The sequence below is a fragment of the Apis cerana genome, linkage group LG1, assembly GCF_029169275.1.
Source record: "Apis cerana isolate GH-2021 linkage group LG1, AcerK_1.0, whole genome shotgun sequence".
NCBI classification, from domain to species: Eukaryota; Metazoa; Arthropoda; class Insecta; order Hymenoptera; family Apidae; genus Apis; species Apis cerana.
This window is the reverse complement of record NC_083852.1, coordinates 8,730,906-8,753,216: the sequence shown is the minus strand read 5'-3', so window position 1 is coordinate 8,753,216 and position 22,311 is coordinate 8,730,906. Positions and strand designations below refer to the sequence as shown.

The 22,311-nt window shown below is 27.0% G+C and overlaps 1 protein-coding gene, 1 long non-coding RNA gene and 1 other non-coding gene across 8 annotated transcripts; 2 read left to right on the top strand and 1 right to left on the bottom strand.

Annotated features, from left to right (window-relative positions):
* Window positions 1-911: 911 nt before the first annotated feature.
* On the top strand, window positions 912-22,194 carry LOC108002558 (synaptic vesicle glycoprotein 2B). Of its 6 annotated transcripts, XM_017064301.3 has the most exons (11): window positions 9,293-9,338; window positions 16,867-16,934; window positions 18,564-18,802; window positions 19,013-19,072; window positions 19,175-19,258; window positions 19,360-19,684; window positions 19,893-20,014; window positions 20,119-20,357; window positions 20,465-20,906; window positions 21,028-21,315; window positions 21,547-22,194. In XM_017064301.3, the coding sequence occupies exons 3-11, from the start codon at window positions 18,766-18,768 to the stop codon at window positions 21,600-21,602; spliced, it is 1,653 nt and encodes a 550-aa protein (XP_016919790.1). In that variant the 5' UTR covers window positions 9,293-9,338; window positions 16,867-16,934; window positions 18,564-18,765; the 3' UTR covers window positions 21,603-22,194. The 6 variants fall into 6 exon arrangements, with proteins under 6 accessions (XP_016919788.1, XP_016919786.1, XP_016919791.1 ...); XM_017064299.3 differs by lacking the exons at window positions 9,293-9,338; window positions 16,867-16,934 and adding an exon at window positions 912-1,196; XM_017064297.3 differs by lacking the exon at window positions 16,867-16,934 and having other exon boundaries at window positions 9,195-9,338.
* LOC133667011 (uncharacterized) lies at window positions 4,778-9,221 on the bottom strand. Its single transcript, XR_009832065.1, has 2 exons — window positions 9,103-9,221; window positions 4,778-9,033 (listed from the first exon to the last, which is right to left on the bottom strand). It is a non-coding gene; the product is annotated as an uncharacterized LOC133667011 (long non-coding RNA).
* Trnar-ucg (transfer RNA arginine (anticodon UCG)) lies at window positions 16,883-16,955 on the top strand. The gene has a single exon. It is a non-coding gene; the product is annotated as a tRNA-Arg (tRNA).
* Window positions 22,195-22,311: the final 117 nt, after the last annotated feature.

The following is a 22,311-nucleotide window of genomic DNA, read 5'->3' as shown; positions in this document are numbered from 1 at the left end:
AATTTTTCTTTTTATAAATATTCTAATATGTAAATTTATTAATATGCATTGTATTAAAATAATCTGTGTCTGTTTCTCATCCGGATTCAAACAATTGTAGAGGTTGGACTCTTCAATGACCTGTTTCTCTCTCATGATTGCCTCTCTGTCGGATACGCATAACATTAAATAATCACGACAAGATAGTAAGCTCAAACAATTAAAGAGTTCTATGCTTAGGAAAATTGAATCAACGTTGGGATCGTTTCGCGTAACGTTTCACTAATTGGATCCTCGGATGTAATTTCATTCGTTTGTTTCATTGGACCCTATCAAGAAGACAATGTATGATAAATATTAAAGCAATATATGTTATAGTAGTATATAAAATGAATAAATACATTAAATAAGTCGATAAAATTATCTATTTTGTATAAATTAATATATTAATATTGAAAGTAATATGGTCAAATAAATTTAGGAATATTTTAAAAAAATATTTTATAAAAATATTTTATAATGTCTATATATATAAATAATTAATAAATACAGGTAAATATTAATGAATTAATGGTAAAACAAAAAGAAAATTAAAAAGTAATAAAAGGAGCAAAAAAAATAAATTTGAATAATAATTAAGAATTACGATTTTTTATTTTTGATTATTGAAGAATATTTTATTATGCTTCTACAGCGTTACAATATCCACAATATGAAATATATACTAGTATTCGAATTGAGATCTGTTTATAATTTATAGGGCCCAGAAGAAACTCTTCAGATTTATCACTGTGTATTATAAATTTATTTATTCAGCGACAAATTCGCGCTTCTCCACTTATCCTTAACCGTGAGTTTTATTACTTCCGTGAAGCTGTCAATGGTCGCCTATTATCCCCCTTTGCGTGAGGTATACCTTTTTTCTAGAGCTGCAAAGAGGAAAGGGGGGACTGCCTGATTTCGCGATCCCGTGCGATGTCCCTGAGCAGTTGGCAGTGGTACTAACAGATTGACAGACGTACTCGCCGCGAACTGACCCCTTCGTAGTGATTTAGTTATCTCTCTATCGACGCTTCTTCAAGTCCTACGTTTTAATCGTAACGAAAAAGAAAAAAAATAGTGCTGCCGGAAGTGTTATATCAAAAGGTAACGTGAATTCTTCGCTGAATGAGCTGCTGCCGGTTTGGAATTGTCTTGAGACGAGATATTATGATTAGGTATGTCATTTTTGTACTTTCTCGCCCAATGTTTTCAATGTTAAATTAATTATAAAAAATCTTTTTATTAATTTTATTTTTGATAAATTTTGATAATTTAAATAAATCTCATTGTTTGAACAATATTTATTTACAATATTTATTTAAGGATTCATTAAAAAATTTTTTTTTATATTAGATTAAATGATTCTACTATCCTATAATAAAAACATGGTTTTTGTTATAGTATATTATATTTTATATATTTTTAAAGGAATGCTTTTGAACGAAGTATAAAAATAATTATTTTAATACAAATACATATTTTTATAAATTCAAATTATTAATATGATTATTTTCTAATTTTTTCATTACAATTTGGATGGATTATAATTAGAAAATATTAATTGTTATTTCAGTTTAACTTTATCGTTGCTTTAATCTTGTTAAATCCATTACTTAATTCAAACTTCCTTATTGCTTTAACTAAAGATTCACTATGTTTTCGTAAAGTGTATTTCATTGCATGCGCGAGTAAATTAAATGTACTGGTATTTCGTGTGCTTCCTAACTTTTGTAAGTGTTTAATAGGATATAACAGATCAAATAAATTCGCTGTTAAATCAGCTTACAGAGCTCGCTAATAAGCCTAGTAGATTTCGAGCGGAAATAGATCATACCGGTCGTTCGTGTCACTTATGAATACTCTTGATAGATGTAATTGTGTTTAAAGTAACAGTTTCTGATACTTGTTCAATTTATTATGATTACATTACATTTTATAAACAAAAAATTATCGAAAAATATTTTACACTTTTCTATATTCCAATGTTTTGTATTAGATATCTTTTTGTTTGGATGATATGTATAATATTCGATTTTTAATTTTTTATTTTTAAAAACAAATTACACAATATTTAAATTAAGATTTTTTAATAAAGATAAAAAATATTAAAAATATTATAAATTATTATATAATTCAGAATATTATTTATGTAATATTATAATGACAGAATCATTTAGACTAAGTTCATATTTTCGTGAATTTAAAAAATATTAATACGTACATTACTGGATCATAAAAAAGATCAAGAAAATTCTTTAATGATCTAATAAAATTAATTTAAAAGTTCCAATTAAAAAAATTAGAGAATTTGTTTTTTTTTATTTATGTTTCACACAATTATCAGTGCAAGGAATCTTAGAATTATTTAATAGAAATTATTAAATAATTTTAAATGATTATGAAAAATTTTTCAATATTAAACTGACTTAAACAAAATGAATTGATATTAATAATTAGAGGATTTAGTACTATTGGAAAAATTAGAGAATTAAATTCAGTTTAAATTAATCAGCAATTCAATAAAAATTGGATACAAATATTCACTATACAATAGATATAATATTTATATTTGTTTTACTTATACTATCTTGAAAAAATAATTAAAATATTATTAAAAAAATATGAACATAATTTTTTTCTATATAAAAAAAATCTTTTTAAAAAATTTAGATCATATATAAATTGAAAAATAAAGTACAACCAGAATTTTTACATATCTTATCACATTTATTTTGATCTCCAGATTCTTTAAAGATGTTATATGTGTTTTTTAAAACTTTGCATAAAATTACATAATAATAATAAATGAAAGTTAACAATTAAATAATGTATTAAATAATTAGAATTTGAATCTTATTATTAAATACTTTTTTTTGAAAAATAATGTAATTTTCCGTTTTTTAAACTTGATTTATGTGTTCCAATAAACTGATAAAGAAAGTGTTTATCCATAAAATCTTGAAATGTCGCTCATATTTGCGGGAATAAAAAATCGTAATGCATTGTATATCATATTGCTAAGTACTCAAGTACTTAAATTTCAAGGTCATATCTTTATCAGAAATTTCAAAATTCAAAAAAAAAAAAAATATACATTGTAATGTGACATGGAAATGATAAATTGCTAATTCATCATTAATGTCACGTAAGAAGATATAATACATCTTTGGCAATATAAAATAATTGAATATTTTGAAAGTTTATTTTATGATGTTTTATTGTAAATTTTTAGAAATAAAAAAATATATATTTCTTTCTTCATAAATAATTCAAGCTTTCGATAATTTATAAGATCTGGTAAAACTAAAAAAGTTTGTTATAGTGGAAATTAGCCTGAATATAGTTGCATATAGATTTGATAAAATATATAAAAAAATCGTGAAACATTTTATAAAGAAAAATCTAATAATCTTTTATGCTATATTATACGAACAAAGAAATTCGATTCTATTTTTAAAAAAAATCCTATACTTTGCTTGTTCGTTTTCGAAATATCTTAGTAAATATAGATAAGCATATCATATAGTGACATATAAAAGATGAATACAATCATATTGCAATTTTGTCTGGAAAATTTAACACTGTGAAAAATTGCAACATCCGGAAGAATAATTTTCGAAAACTGATGAAAAAAGGATATCAAATAATTTAAGTTCTTATGTTATATAAGGATTATATAAAAAATATCACTTCTTAAGATACTAAAATTTTATTTTAATCTATTAAAAAATATTGATTTTTGATTAAAAAATATTTATTTAAATATATATTTAAGTAATATTTTTTAATTTAATCTAATTTGATAATTTGATTTGATTTAAAAAATTAAGTAGATAAAAAAATTTTTAAACTTGTAGAGTATTATACAAAGTTTAAAATGATATATGTTTGAAAATGTTTACTTTCGAGAATTTCAAATTTAATAATGTTGAAAAATCTAAATTTTGCTGAAATAATAAAATGAAACACAACAATGGAATGCCGTAAGCATGATGGGGATTTAGCAAGGATATAACAAGTTCGTAATTTACAATTTTCAATAGTCTAGTTTCATTGACTAATAGATTTATTGTTGAAAATAATCAATCTATTTAAAATTTCCTCATGTGTTGCAAACATAAATTCTCTAATTAAAAAATAAGTAGAAAAAAATATTAATTTAAAAATAGCATAAGTATATATATTTTTCCATAAATAATGAATAAAAAAATGAATAAAGAGTGAATTTCAATAAAATTTTAATAATTTGACATACAGTAATTCGGCACATTTGATAAACTCTTATTTTTAAATCAAAATACAAATGTCCTACTTTTACAACGAACTGATTTTCTTGATCAATTGATTGCTATTTAAATTAGGATGTCTACGAGTCACGTGGAATACTGTCCTCGAGTTCTAGATCCTAGAAACTCTAAAAGGATATATTTTACAGTATCTTTAATGAGAGAAGTAGGTTTCTTTAGAAATTCTATTGAAGTTAAATGTCATTAAGGTTTTAAGATAGATAGATATTTAGATGTATATATATAAAAAAAATTTCTTTTTAAATGAATTCAAAGAATATATTTAATGTATTTGTACTTTTACATTAAATACATTAAATTAGATTAAAATTACATTTGGATTTAGACAAAATGATCTCGAAGACAAAAAAAAATGAATCGAATTCCGAAATAAAATTAAAATGATAATAAAATTTATGCAACAGAGTGAAAACAAATTTCATTAGCAAAAAAATGATTAATCAAAGTTGTTTAAAGATCACGTAATTTTATTTCACGAGTTTAAAGTTTCATTAAATAACAAAGAATCTAATCCCTTTTACGTCCACCTTTCGATCTATCGATACGTCATTTCGTTCAGAAGTCATAATAGTTTATGCAATTCAATCTATATAAACAGATTATACGAATAAAATGAAATTACGCAATAACTCCATTATCACATACGTCTATGTACACGTTACGTTTATATTTTCCATTCGATACGATTAAACATACGAATGATAATTTATTTCACACGTAACATTCGAATTAGCTTCAAGGAAGAAGTATTGTATACCCTCGAATCTTATCGATTCACGTACGTGGAAAGTTAGAGGCACGAATGACGTGCAGCGCGTCGAATTTCTACCGCCGAAACGATGATACGCACACAGCTCTCATTCATCGCAGCTCGCAGCATCCACCCACGCTGCAATCGTGCTGCAACCGTGCAGTATGTGACGCGTGATCCGCAAGATTTTTACGCTGCTTGCCAGTTGATTGCCCCCAGAGCATGTTGATGACGTCAGTACGCTCGATGACTCACTACTCACCATGTATACGATGCCGGACACACATGATCGTGCACGCGCATAATTCGCATTACTTTCACGCGCGTGTGTTCACCTGAACGCACGACACGCTCACGTTCGTTCTTACCATACTGGATCACTCTCGCTTTTACTATTCTATTTCTGCCGATTTGGGCCATACCAAGTCCGATAGAACTCGTTCTCGCGCCAGATAGAGAGTGAATGATATCATAAGTTAATTCTGATCTTGTTAGGAGTTTAGATGAAATTTTATCTTTGCTCCCTTGTCTGAATGGTATAATTGAAAGTTTTTTACTTATTGTAAGTAGAAGATATTTGTTTCGATTCTCATTGTGAAAGTGAAAGGGTTTGAGCGTTTCTACACTTCTTTTCTCGTTGGGATTGAATTTTCATGACTTTCAAAGTAGCGTGAAGTTGTTAATTATTAAAATAAATGCTGTGTGAACGATGTTGAAATATTTACAATTGATACACAACTTTTATTTATATTCATATTGTGATGTAATAAAATTTCTTGAATTTATTTAATGTGTGTAAAGTTTTTTTGTATATAAGATAAATGAATAACCAAAATGTTTAAGGGAAAAACATTTCGAACAAAAATGCATATACACGCTTTTTGTAAAAACTTTTTTGAATTCGATGCAAATGAACAATTGTTCAAACGGGAAATACCATTTCATAAAAATACGCAATGTTATCTTTCTTATAGTATTCGCGCGTAAGTTTAAACAGCTGACACATCTCCACGTGGTCTTTCAAGTTCAACAAAGTTCGATGACATCATCGTTGATTAGAATGTCAAAGAGCATAGTCCGGAAAAATATTTATTGCGTATATAGACTAACTTTCCAATTGCTACGCCATTGTTTTGCTCTATCACCCGATTAGCGCCTAATAAAATCTACTTTCAGTTACGTGTCTCCTCTTATTCTCCTCTTATATTTCTTTCTTTGTATTATTTTATTTTCAATCTTTAAACTGAATCGTGGAATTAAAAATTAATAAAAAATAATAATAATAATAACAATTTTTGCTATATTGATTTTAATTTTCGAGAATTTATTCTATATAATATAATATTTCCAATATTGTATTACAAGCATTCAATTTTATATAAAATTTACATCTAGTCACATATATTTTCGAAATATATCTATACAAATATCTCACATCATCGATTATTCTTAATTAACAATTACATATCAAATTACAAAGTATCAAATATCTCTCTAATTTTGGTAGAGAAGAAAACAAAATGAAATGCATAATGACTCGATTTAACCGTTTAACATCCTGCTGACTTGTTCCGTTGTGAAGAGTACTCGAAAACTCATCCGCGACGAGTGAAACAGAGGCGAATAGAGACAATCATTGCGCGGCGAGACAATCGATTACATGATAGTCATATATCATTGCGTATATTAATGCCGAGCGTTGTAAGACAATGCAACCCATGTTTCTCGATATATATCACGCCTGATATCTTTATGTCAGTGGATACGAGTTGTGTTTAATTTGTCCTCAAAGGTTCGTCATAATAACGCGAAAAATATTTGATAATAATAATTGCCGGAAGACATTCTCGGTTGTGAAAATATCGGTGAAAATATTTCCTCAGTTTTTCGAGCTTATATAATTTTTTGTGATAAATAATATTTTTCAATAAATTCGAAAAATTCAAAAAAAAAGAAGTAATAATTTATTATATTATACATCCGCGAATTTCTAAATTTATAATCATATTTCATACTCAACTTATATATTTAAGCTTTTAAAAAATTCCAATTGATAAGAAGAATTGTAGCATCGTATTATTTTCATCAAAGAATCTCAAAATAGCACATTCAAGATGCAATTGTATAATACACGCGCAAACCTCGTCTCGTTTGTAATGAAAAATAAATACGAACGAATTGAACACATGTTTGTACAATTGACATAATATAAAACATTAAAAGATTAAAATATTAAAGTTTTCTTAATAAATAAAAAAAAAATAATTGTCATTTCCTATACGAACTATTACGAACTTCCCAGTTTATCCCAGTTAATCATACAAATTTCACATGTGCGAATATTGAAAACCTGGTTCCAGTTTGCCGCTTGTTAAGCCGTAGTAAGATTTATTGAGTACAAACAGTCTCTTCATTATCACGTTTCTTCCAACATGAGTTGACGTGTATCTTTTTAAAGTTGGTAAACCCACATGATTGATGCCCCCGCTGCGCAATTAGCGATACATTCGCGTTCAATTTCGGTCCTGTTTTCCCCGTTGATTGATTTTATGAGCCATTAATTTATCTTCTGCATAACATATAATCTATCTGGATCACGTAAATTATTACATCCGATTACATTGTCGAGAATGCTCAAACTCATATTTTTTTTCAAAATATAGATACGATTGTCGAAAATCAATAATTTAATTTCTAAATAATGATTGGAATTTTTGAAACGTTTTATATTACTATTACTTGAAAAAAAATACTTCAAATTTGTTTTTTATAAATACAAGTTATGTTTCTGTTTATATAAATTTACCAAAAACTACAATAACTAATTAATAATTAATATATAATAATTAATAGGATGTGTATTATTATAATCTCTGAGAATATACATCTTAAAAAGCTTTTCTTTTTTTGCTACTATCAGTATCAAGCACCAACGATGATTTTTAATACACGAAGGTTACTTTGAAACTTTATTTTAAACATCGAAACGTGAGTTTTTAACTAATTAACAATAATTAATAATAAATAATATTGAAATAATAAACAAAGTGTATTTTAGGAAATCATTTTATCTTTTCGTCAATGATGTAACTGAGTAATATTGTGTAAGAGACAACAAAAAGATGAAATATCACAATGCTTTAGTAATCAGTAAAATTACATATCTTTTAATAACTTGATTTATCATTTGTTTATCTATCAAATTTAAAAAAAAATTATTGAATGATTCATTAAGTATATTCTCCCCAAACGTTCATCTTAAGATCTAGAACAAATTAAAGTTTTTCGAATATACTAGTTTCTAGCGTTCTTCAAAAATTAATGACAAAGAAGAAAAAAAGCAAATTCAGAAAGGTACAATAAATCAATCCAGATTATTTGTCTAGATTTATGTTTGAACAATACTGAGTGATGCGCAGATAATAACGAAATGCCTTTTGATTTCACATATAGTTAAGACAAATCTTAACTCGAACAACGAGAGAAGAAACTTCGTTTCTTTCAAAAATTCGTCAAATTCGAGAATATATGAAAATCTCATCCATTCCCTTGCCAAGTTTCATTCTTTTCAATCATATAACACTGAATTTCACTCGTTCTTAATCGGGAATCTCCGTTCCTATCAAACATCACCGATAAACGCAAAACAGCTGGGGAACTGATTTAAACGAATTGAACGTCTCGATTGATCCTCGTTGGAACCAAACGGCTCAACCGCACGTGCGACTGAAATTACAGTTTTTCAGTCCTCTGACCGGCGTTCTTAAACTCCCTTACACGAATTCATCTCGAAAAATTTGAAACTCTATCATTGGTACAGCGATATAAAACGCTTTCTCGTCGGCGTCCAACGATCGACTCTTGTCATCGATGTGTGCACATTCGCGGGAATTCACTCGAGACTTCGTTATGTAACTTCGTGAACCGTGAATTTCTGCGGCTCTGTTTGGAGCACTATACGCGGCCAAGGAACAATCGTGAGAAGACAAAGAACGTTGATTGAAAAGAAATCCTCGTATTTACCTCGGATTGTTTGTCAAAACGATGTATCCTGATTTTCGTGATCCCGTTTCTTCTTTTCCCAACTACTTATCATTGCCTCTCTAGATGCAGATACGCTTGTGTGCGGATTCCACGAAGCAAGAGTGGGGAATATTGGTGCCTCGTGGCCTCCCCTATATAAGGTTTGCGCTCTCCCATTGCCTCTCGGTTGTTCCCCAATTCGGGCAACTTCTCCGAGACTTGGCAAACCGCACGCTGTAAGTCGTAAACTTTTTTTTTCCCACAATATATCTTTGATTCTTTTTATCATTTATGTGTATATATATATATATATATTTTTTATATATTTCAAAATCTTTGCGTTAAACACGAAGAAATGTTCTCATCATAATATCTCATTTATAGTTTCTCTTGTTTCTTAATGAAATTAACGATAGATCGATATAGTATAGACGATTAAGATTAGTGTTGAGGTTGTGAATCGAGTATAGCTGGAATTATGGAGCTTGTTACTTTTAAATTGTTGTTAATATCTTTGTGTTTTTTGTTTCGCATAAGTGGCACAATTAGGTTCGTCGATTCTATTGCGTTATTTTGAGAGATGATGGTGAGAAGGAACGAACGTTCTTTCTTGTTTGCGAGATCGACTTAGAGAACGTTCAATAGCAGCAGAGGACGCAGTTGTTCGTCTACGATCCTGTTACTATTGATGTATCCAATTGAATCTGCACGAATTAAAGATCTTGATGCTGTTTACACTTCGTCTTTTTATTACCTCATTTTGATAATTTGAAATAATCAATTGTGATCATCCTGTACTATGTTGTTTATCTTTTCATTCTAAGATCGTTCAAAAAAGTGTAACGAATAGAATCATTTATCCGTTATATTTTCCATTAATTTATGTTTTTATTACATATTATATTATATTATACAGATAGAATATATTGCACAATGTTTTTTTCTCAAAAATCGTAACTTTAATTCACAACTCCATGAAATATATAATACACGATTTCATCCAGATGAATAATCGTGACAATTTCGGTCAATAAATTAAAATCACACGTGGAAAGTGAATTGGTCATCGAGACGGCGGATGATTAATAATAAATAAACTTTTCGCATCTCAGGCAAATGATTCACGTAAACTCGTAATAATTAAAGATTCAAAAACGTGGACATCGGGAATTGGAGCATCGTATTATTCGCGCAGACTACAAGATATAACCGATTAAAACCAGTTTTAAAAAATTTTGATGTTAAACCCGTGTTAGACAGGGTTGAAAGAAGTCTGATATAATTTGTAATTCGATGGATATCGATTCGCCACCAAAAATCGATATCATATTGCATAATTGGATTAATTTTATTTGAAAATACTTTAAAGATACTTTAAAACTGAGAATTTGATCTAATCTATTAATATTAGTAATATAAAATCAATTAAATGTAATTAAATTTTTGGATACTATACAAGCAACTAAATTAAATAATTCTAAATGGACGATATGAACGTTCATTTATCTTTAATTTTGCAAATTTTTTAAAGCTTAAGAATTTCGTAATTTTATTTCTCTAATAGAATTGTCACTAACAACTTCAATGCGCAATGATTAAGCGTGCTACATGGCAAAAGATATAATGTAAGAAATTGTAATAGTCCTTCGAGCACAGATGGAATGAGCCTTGCTCTAGTGACGACGAGGTCAGCATATTTCCATTTTTTATATTACCTTATGTGAGAAATCTGTTTCATTCCATCGTCAGCTACACCTGTGCTTTTTTTCATTCCGATTAATAAATTAATATACCGTCGATCCATTTATGGCCATCCTTTTTAATATTAAAACGTGTCACGATTTGGCAAAAATTGTGAAAAATTTCTTGCGTAAAAAACAATAGCTGCTTCAATAAGAAACTTCATCAACTTCGTTTAGCTTGTTAAACTTAGATCAATCCTCTACATACATTCATTTCGATTCCATTAATCGAATAATATTGGTTTGTTGCTTTGAAGATATATATATATATTTATCGAAAATATTCATAAATTAATAATAACATAAATAAATTAATAATAATAATAAATATTTTATTATTATTTTAAAACTCGATATTTATCTCATTTGTTTTTTCAATTTCTTCTTATAAACAATAGTTATAAGATTTTCAGTAGATTAAATAAATCTTAAAATTATCAACAATTACAAAAACAGCTTAATTTACGCATATTTAAAGGTGACTCAATTGCTCAATTGACGGATTTGCCTTATTTTTTAATTTAAGCGTACATTTTAATCATCTGCTTTCTAGTATTGCTATTATGATATCTTAATGTCTGATTTCAAAAAATAATTGTTGTACGTAATAGATAATTCATAAATCTTCCTCATTTCGATTTACTGATATCATTTTTACAATTATTTCTTTTAAAACTTTATCTTCTTCATCGATATTTTTCTTTTTTTTATCATTATCTATCTATCTTTATAAAATATTATATATTAATAAAAATTGTTTAATTGCTTTGAATAATTTTCATTCAAATTCTGATTATTAACTCACCAACTACTAAATGAACGATACATTACAAACACGTTGCATATTTAAACATTATCTGCATAAACATCCAGTCCGATAATAACGTGTTGACAAATCGATAAAATAACGCAAATTGTTGAGTTGACGCTTCAAAGGATATACGATCCTTTGAAGCGAAATATCGGGGACACCTCCATTCATGGTCATCATCGATATGTCATTCGATAGACTAGGAAATGAACAGGAATGTTTTTCATCCGATTGATAGAAGGTGGCAGTTAGCTTTTGCTGCTTCGATACTTTTATACAGTGTTCATTTTATTTCTTCTCATCGTTACTCGTGAAACTATTAAATGTTATTTTGTAATATTCGATTTTTAATTATTCAAGAGAGAGAGAGAGAGAGAGAAAATGAATAAAATTATTTTGAGATTTCAAAGTATTCGAGGAAATATTAAAATCTGAAACTTTCATTGAGAATTACGATTTCTTCCAAAAGGAATCTGTTGTTCATTTAAATTTGTTAGAAAAATTATCTTCAGAATTTTTGAAAGAAAAATAATATATATATTAAAAAAAGTAGAGATTTCAAGAAAAATATTTTAAAGATTGTTCTTATCATATTTCTATTATTTCCTATGATTAGATATTTTCCATGAAAGATTGTGATTTATACAAACTCATTTGTGTTGAAAGAATATCTCAAGTGATAATTTTAATTATATAACATTGACAATATTCTTAACTTATGTACATAAATTATCACTTTTGCTTCTGAACTGTATCCAATATATATTTTCTAAATTTAACGTTATCGTGCGTTTTCCAAATGTAATCGATTCTATGAAACATGAAAGATCCGGCGATTAATTCTTCGGATCCGTGTTGAACCAAGGATCCTTGGATCTCAATCTCGCAAAAATTCTACACTGGATCGCTTAAATAAATAATATACGAGTTTTATGATATTTTCAAGAAATTTTTAATATCTCGCAGATTATGATTAGAATATGTATCCAGTTAAATTCTCTCAAAATATTCTACAAAAATAACATTGATCCATCTTTATGTGATTTTAAAATTGAATTTTACTAAAAATCTTATTATAATTTTCTCCTCAAGATCTGTACACATTTAAAAATTTAACAAATCAATATACATTTTGACTCAATCAATCAGAGCGTATTAATCATTTCGAATAATGATTCCGTGATTACCTCTGACAATTCTTTTTAATAATACGTTGCCTATTTATGAATGATAGGTTTATCGAATAACACGACAAGTAGCAATGTCAGTATAGTGCGAACCAATCTTAACGAATGTGATGATACCGCTTTTCAGCGACGACACCGTTGTTCTCTCGTCTCTTTCCACCCACCACCACCCCCCGCGGTAAATTTGCCCGCAATGAGACTGATTATTATGTCCTTGCGAGACTGACGATAATTACAAACCGCTTTACTTTCAGTGCCACACGCTTGACACGTCGATTAGAGCTTTCGAGAGCAGCTTGACCTCGTTTCGCACCGTTCGATTCGCGATCGCGAACGATACCCAACACTCGATCAAATATGACCCTCGTGATTACGTGAGTCACGTGACAGTGATGAGATGCACTACGTTCATACATTTGATAATTTTGTTTTATCACAAGAGTATGATCTTTTTTTTTTTTTCGCAAGACATTCTTCTTCTAAACGAAGTCCTCTTTTTTCTCCTTCGTGAGAAGCTTTAGTTGAATTGAATGTTAATTGAGATGAAACGATAATAGAACTTAGTATTAATAATATTATTAATAGTAGTATTTTGAAGTGAAGTTTTCTCATCTCGATCAACTTTAGGTCATAAAAAAATGTTGAATAGTTATATTTTGCATGTAATCTTTATATATTTTTTACAAATATCGATAGCCTCAAATTTATGGAATTTCACTAAATTTAAATTAATAAAGATCAAGTTTAAATATTGATCATCGTATCATAAATCTACAAATTTTGTTTATTTATCAATTTATCTCATTTTAACAAATTAATATACCAATGTATACCAGAGACAAAGCTTTTGTGAATATATACACTTTTTTGCATAACTTTGTAAATTGACTTCTTCATTAAGAATACAAATAACAAAAAAATGAATGTAGATCCATATTACTATGCACATTAAAAACATTTGTAAAATTTTATATAAGACATTTTATTAGATTTTGTAAAAAATTACATTTATAACATTGAATTTCTATCATTTTAATTCAAATTAATTAATATTTTTTCTAAAGACTTTCAAATCTTTTTAATGCTTCTCATTCTGGAATCATTTTAATTCAATTACTATATTATACTATACTATATTATACTATGCTATATCACATTAATTTAATTTCTATAAGACGTATTTTTTTCTGATTATATAATTAAAAATAAAAAAAGTGTTTGAAATTCATTTGTATATTAATAAATATACATTTCTCACGCCTAATATCATATAATCTTCAATTTTATTTTATTATTACTAGAATAGTCATTACTATTTATTATGACTATTCTTCAAGAAATCGGTTCATTCGTAATATGTAGTAAGAAAAGATTATAAAAAAGATATAGATATGATAATAAAAACGATTGAAAACAGAACAAGATGTATAATTTACCATTAATTATCATGTTTTTTCCAACTTATAAAATTACAATACACGTGTTACAACATTATTTATATTTTATATCAGAAGTTATAGAAAACGCGATCAATATAGACAATTCTTGATGCAATCGATTTTTTCGTTTTTCTTTTTAGCATTTTCTGTAATCGTTTTATTTGGTTCCAATATCCATCAGATAGTTTCGTTGAAATCATGGTTTTTCAAACATTGTTGACTTCATAATTATTTGTTTTTATTATCACAATTCGTGATTCATGTTCATGATAAACATGATTACTTTTTATCCTATTCTGTTATCGAATTTATATTTTAAAGATGAAAAAATGAATTTTATGAATAAAAATTTTCTTTTTTTAATTTTATATTTTAGATGACATATAATTTTCTAAAAATAATATAAATATATTAGATTATATTAATTCAAACGTTAAATATAAAGATAATTAGAGAATAGTTAAAAAATTTTATATTTATAATAATATAAATATAATTTATTTTAATGAGACGAAAGATAATTGTACAATGATTCTTAAAAAAGATTCATTCTTTTCATAATGCAAATGAAAAACTTTTTATTATTAAATTTAAAAATTTTGTTATACATTTTCCTTTTAATTTTTATTAAAATGATATTTTTATTAAAAAAATAAATTTATTCTAGCAAAACTCTCCTCTTTTAATTTGAACATGATGTAATAAATGTAAACTGTAAGATCATTTTCTAAGAATCGACATTTTTACTGATTACTGAGAAAAAAAATTTTTCACATCCTGAAAGATATTGATTCAAATTATTCAAATAAAGTTAACTTTCAAGGCAAACTGCAAATGCAAAAAATCAATTTATTGCATACAAAATATATTTGACGTAAATCTACATACATTATTAATATTAGTCAATGTTTATATAGATAATATTATAATAAATATTGTTATTAATTAGAATTATCATTTTCTGTTTATTTTTTATATTTTCTTATAATTTATAATTTAATAATTTCATTATTTGTAATTAAATAATATTCTACTTATATACATATATTCTAATCTAAATTCGATTCAATAAAATATCTTCAGTATCCAATATTCAAAACAGTGTGAAAAAATTTTCTTTATTGAAAATAAAGATAACCTTTCTTAGTTAATCTTTCTTACAATAGCAAAAGTTTATTTAAAATATATTTTATATAATAATTAATATAATTAAAAATCCTTAAAATACAAAAAGATTTAAAATTTGATGTTTATTTCTCCAAATATTGTTCAATTCTATATTTAATTGATTGAATTCTATATTTAAATTCATTCCATTTAAATCCCCAAGAAAGGAATGGAATAATTGTTGTGCTAGATTCTCTTCTTAAAAGGTTTTTTGCATCAGTGTCAACAGTCCACTACGCGCATAAGTTGCACCTGCAATGCGCATCGCACATCACAATTGCATTAGGATGGATCATTGAACTCAATTACACAACGAATAATTGATAGTTTAACTGATGTTAGTTAATTACAGTGTACTGTGCAACGACCTCGATGCAGCGCAAACTATTTGTATCTTTAAAAAATACTATACATATATATAGTGCTAGTATAGTAATGATATTTATATTTAAAAAAAAAATTATATATTTTAAGGAAAATATAATAAATTATTTTTAAATTTTTATTTCCATATTATAAATTAGATATATAAAATTAATATCTAATAATATTAGGTATGAACAAAGTAGATACTAATAAGGAATTAACTTTTCTTAATATTTTTGTGCAATTTTTTTTATTAATTTTTAATCTTCATATGTAAAAATTTCCAATTAAAAATTTTTAAGTTAAAAATAACAGATTGTAGATCTATTTTAACTATTTATTTGAACTATTTTTTAATCAGTTCGAGGAAAATATATTTGTGAATGTTTTAAATATGTTTCTGAAATCTTGAAACAACATCTTGAACAATAAAAGTCTTTTCAACGCCAATGTCGTCTTATTTTTATTAAAATCAAATGTTCTGGATGATCATGATTTATAAAGTCCATAGAAGATTTTGATACGCGTGATACTGTCTATTTAAAGAGTATTTGGTACAGGATGTCCGTCAATGTCTGCTAATATTCAGTCGTTTTCTAGAACAAGATTAAGCCACGACACGCCTTCCTCGCAATTATGTCATTGAGCTTTCAGGGTCTGTAATAGGATTGGTCAAGGTATTGAATTAAAGATTTTCTTGAAATTTTCTCATTTTTTCTATTTTTTTTTCTATTATCCAATAAGTATATCAAATTTTTATATACAATATAAATAATAATAATATTATTTGTCTTATTTTATATGTAAAATATAAAAATATATATATATATATAAATATATACATATTCATTATATTTTATTCAATACTAATTTTATATCTTTATTGTAACGAATAAAAATTTTCATATCATCTATAGATTATAATAAAAAGTATTTATTTTTACGACATAACATCATAAATCAGTATCTTAAATCATTTGTATTATAAATTTATTTCATATCAAATAATAGCAGGGGTGGTATTTTCTTTAGTAGTGAAATACCAATTTCAGAAAACTACCCTTCAACGACCGTGTGGCCTAACGGATAAGGCGTCGGACTTCGGATCCGAAGATTGCAGGTTCGAGTCCTGTCACGGTCGACAATTTATTTTTTTTTTTATTCTCACTTTTTTTCTTATAGAAATCAATATTGATTATATGATATTATATATAAACGTAAAAAATATTTATTTACTATGTGAATAATAAAAAAAATAAAAAATAAAAAACATTTAAAATATTTCGAATATCTTCGAGAGTAAATATATCAAAAACAAAAAAAAATTGCATGTGTCAGGAAAATGTTCTTATTATTAATAAAAAGCAGTGTATAATTTCTATATATTATTTTAATGTAAATAAATTTAATTCTTTCTGTTTATACTCGATTAGTTTGTTTTCGTCGTAGATAATATCAAGTTGTTATGATAATCTAAGAAATTATTCATAACCTGATCTATTCATCCATGACGATATTCTATGCTTAATAAGATTCCCGAGATATTCAGTCGAAAGATAGCAAGAAAACCGTGCGGAAAATCTACTGTTACGTGTGATACTACTAGTTACATCGAGCATAGAATTGTGGAAACATATAATAATTAGAGTAATCATATATAGTGTGCTTCTTCCATATCTTAAATAAGTGTAGTTAGATCAAGTCGATCTTTGTGTAATTTTGCAGGAAATTACAATTTTTTTTTATTACAAATATAATATAAGTACGTACAGTAAACGTAAAATAAACTTAAGACAATTTTAGAAAGTTATAAAATTTTTAATTTTTAATTTTTTATTATTTTGAAATACAAAAAAACAAAAATATTTAACAATATCTTTTTACACGTTTAATTATTCTTCACTTTTGAACAATTGTTCTTAACTGATATTCATATATAATACCCGTTTCTTATGACAGCGTTACAATAACATTTTTATTACCTTTAAAAGGGAACATAAAAATACCCTTACAAGATGCGAATCACGTTCTACTTGCAAGCCGCCTTGTAAACAGACTCAATTATCATCTCCATCATTGGAAAGCCTCCAAATCGTTGCCTTTCAAAACGTTACGACCTACGCCCATTATCAATGCAATTACGAATTGGCCCTACTTAACCCCTGCATATTGATTTGAAACACGTGATCGTGTTCTGTTAGAACAACGAAAAATATTCTTTTTTAAACTATCTCATCCGAATTAAGTTTATCTATTTTTGATTCATCATTTTTTGATCTCATTCAAAATTTTATGAAATATAATTGTTGAATAATTAAATAATGATTAATGCCAGAGAACATATATATTAAATACATTTTTTAAGCTATTTTTTTATATATATTTTTATTGAATTTTTAATATATTATCCTGATATTTTAATATTAGAATAATTAATTGATAAAATTAATTTCTTTAACGTTGAAATAATCATAAATATCTAGATATTTTATAAATTTATATTTTTTTCAAAATTTATCTAATCTTAAAATTTTTTACATCTTAATCAATCTTGTTTAAATTATTGTAAGTTAATTAACCGTTTGAAACTATTTATGAATTTTCTTTGTACATACGTTCAATCGACCATGACTTTTTCACTTTCACTCACCTTGGTATTATTTTTGTTTAATGAAAAGTACTATAAAGTATACATTCTTATTTTTTTTTTTTTATGTAAGCACATATAAGTTTTTGCGTTATGTTTTAGCTCACAAGTGAGCGCAGAACCTAGCCCCGCCGACGAGCAGCAGCAGATCAGCGCAGATTCAGCAGGAAGACTTCGCCGAGATCCAGTAATCCGCAAGAACGATATCAATCTCATATCGATCGAAGCTTGTCATCGAGCACGAAGAAGTTTCATCTAATCGTATTACCAAGCCAGATTCACCCAACTGCGCCGATATCGTAGAATGGTAGAGGGTGATCTTAATTCAAAGCACAATCATAGTACGTATTTTTTAGAATAGTCTTCAAAATATCTAATCATTTTTAGAAATAATAAAAAGATGTTATTTATAGAAGGCGATATATAAAAAGATTGATATATATAATAATTGATATATTTGTTTTTGATTTAAAAGTAATTTTTATTTTAAAATTATTTGTGTATGATTAATTACACAATTAATATTTAAATATTATACTTTATTATTTCAGAGTGTGATGTAAAAGACGAGCAGCTAAACGGCTGTGGCTCTAAGGATCTCGAACTTGCTCGTAGGTAGAAATTCTATATAAATTGTGATTATTGACGTGTATTGATAGCTTCTATTTTTCTACATATTTAACTATATTTAACTATTTAATTTTCTATAATAGGTATTGGAACAAAGGGCAAGACCCTAGATCCAGAGAAAGGATCCATCGATAAAGCGGATTTCGAAAAGGCCATTGAACTTACCAGTAATTTTTTTATTAGCTCTATTTCCTTCACTTTTCTGTTATTTCAATATGAATTATTATCTATAATTATTATTTATTTTATTCTTCGTTTCAATTCTCAGACTATGGCAAATTTCACTACTTCCTTCTCACGGTATGCGGCTTCGTTAGCACCAGTGAGGAGATGGACGTAATCTCTATGTCCTTCATCCTTCCTAGTGCACAATGTGACCTGAATCTCGATACTCAAGCCAAGGGATGGCTCAACTCAATCATTTTCATCGGTATGATGGCGGGGGCGTACGCCTGGGGTTCCATCGCGGACGCCCTAGGTCGACGGAAAGTTCTTATCGCCATCTCCTTCATAAATGCTCTTTGCATTGTCGCCTCCAGCTTCAGCCAATCTTATGCACTTTTTATGGTTTTCCGTTTTCTCAACGGCGCTGCGTAAGTAAATCAATTTGTGTGCAATAATTTGCAATATATTTTGCTCATTTTGATTTATTATATGATAATTTTTTAAATGCGAGTTAAATTGAAATACTAATGAATACTGGTCACATAATGAAACATAACTTTCTAAAAATTTATAATAATTTATTTATAAGATTATTTAAAAAGATTATTTAAAAATAATTATTCTGAATTATTATAGTCTTGGAGGTAGCGGACCTGTGATTTGGTCATACTTTGCCGAATTCCAACCAAAATCGAAGCGAGGATCGATGTTGTCCTTCATGGCTGCTTTTTGGACACTTGGAAACCTCTTTGTTGCTGGTAAATCCTCAATTTCAATTATTTTTTAACTAAAAATTATTCTTTATATTATATAGAATATAATTAAATCATAAATCCATATTTTATTTAAAAATAATTATTAGGTTTGGCGTGGTTGATCATCCCTCATGATATCGGTATCACATATTCAGCGTTCACATATAATTCTTGGCGAATCTTCCTGCTGATCTGCGCTGTTCCATCGTTTATCGTCGCGGGGCTGCTCCTGTTGCTCCCTGAATCTCCTAAATACCTCTTATCCTGCGGAAGATACGAGGAGGCGCTCGATATCTTCCGTGGAATTTATGCCATTAACACTGGCAAATCACGTGATAGTTATACGGTAAATATGTATTTTTTATATATTAATGTGTCACGAAATAAATATTTGTTACAAATGTTAAAAGCATTAAAAAAAATTATAATGAATTCCAATGAATTTTATTTCAGGTGAAAGAATTAATTTTAAATGACATCCGAGAACCGGAACTGACGAATAGTAGTATCGAAAAGAACAAATGCAAAACAATGCTCGCCGATATCGTAAACAATAGCAAACAACTTTTCGTCTCACCTATACTTCGTTTCACTATGATTTCAATTATTATTAATTTCACTTTTCATATCGGTTATTACGGTCTAATGATGTGGTTTCCTGAATTATTCAATCGTTTCGACGAATTTCATCGTGATCATCCAAATGAAATCGCTTCGATATGTCAAGTGACCGAATATGTGGTTCAAAAAGGTTCTCAAAATATCAAGACTCTTTGTTCCGATAAAATTGGCGCTTCCGTTTTTATGGAATCGTTAATTACCGTAGCATCCGCTATACCTGCAAATATTATTGCTGTTCTAGGAATGGATCGTCTTGGCCGTAAATTTTTCTTATGTAAATATAATTTAACATTTTAAATAGTTAAATACTTGTAGTCAAGTAATTATAAAATTGTATTTAATACTTTTATATATTTTTTCTTTAATAAATAATTTTAATTTTATTTTATTTGCAGTGTTTAGTACACTTTCATCAGGACTTTGCGCGATCGGATTATATTTTGTATACAATAAGCATCACAATCTGATCGTTTCGGCTATCTTCAGCGGTGTGATAAGCTGTGGAAATGCAGCTCTAGACTGTTTAATAACCGAAGTTTTCCCGACACCTCTTCGCGCAACAGGAATTGCTATTTCTATGGTTGCAGCGCGTCTCGGTGGAATTATTGGTAACATCGTAATATCTCAACTCTTGGATATGTATTGTCCAGCACCAACTTTTATCGTTGCTGCACTTTTAATCGGTATGTTTTATATATTTTATAATAATTATTATTTATATATAGTAATTTGAATATATATAATTTTATATATATATATAAAACTATTAATAACTATTTTATAACAAATATAGTATATTTCAAAATTAAGAATCTTCAACAAAAAAGAAATATCCTTAACTGAAAGGGAAACAATGTAGTTATATCATTAATCATTATTAGAATTTATTCTTAATTTTTCATAATTTTTCATAGGTGGAGGATTATTATGTTTATTCTTACCAAATACAACACGGGAACCACTTTCTTGACAACAGTGAAAACTTGCATCAGATCGAATAAATTGATGTACAGTCATATACACATAAAATTAAAAAACTTATCACATTTATAATAACAAATTGTGCGTTCATGTATTTGTTCATTTAATTCATAATACGATTCATTCTAGACAATACATTGCGGCGATTGAGCATCACATTCCTGTTTTACATATCAATTTCAAATAAACAAATTAGTATTAACAATTAGAGTTTATAAATGATAGTAGATATTTTCAAAAACAAATAAAATATAAAAACGTTAATTCATACATTATATTTTTTTTTTATAAGGAAACAAACATATATATTTCTTTATATATTCAAAAATTAGATTTCATTAGAATATTGTAAAAAATGTGTGAATTTTTGTTTATTAACATATAATAATATAAAATACAGTTATTTACACTGTAGACATTTCATTTTTCAATTATTTGTAACATTTTTGGTACGTATTTTTGTATCTCTTGCCGTTGACTCGTACTCCAAAAAATGGACATTATATTTATAAATTGTAACAAAACATTTAAAATGTAAAATAACGATGTAATATGAAAGAAAATAAAAAAATTTAATTAAGTTTTTTACTTTGTAAGGTAAATCCATTATTCCTTTAAATTATCATTTTAAATCTATATTACAAAGAAATTATATAAGATTTCTATTCAGTTTATAGCTTATAATAGAAAAGGATAGA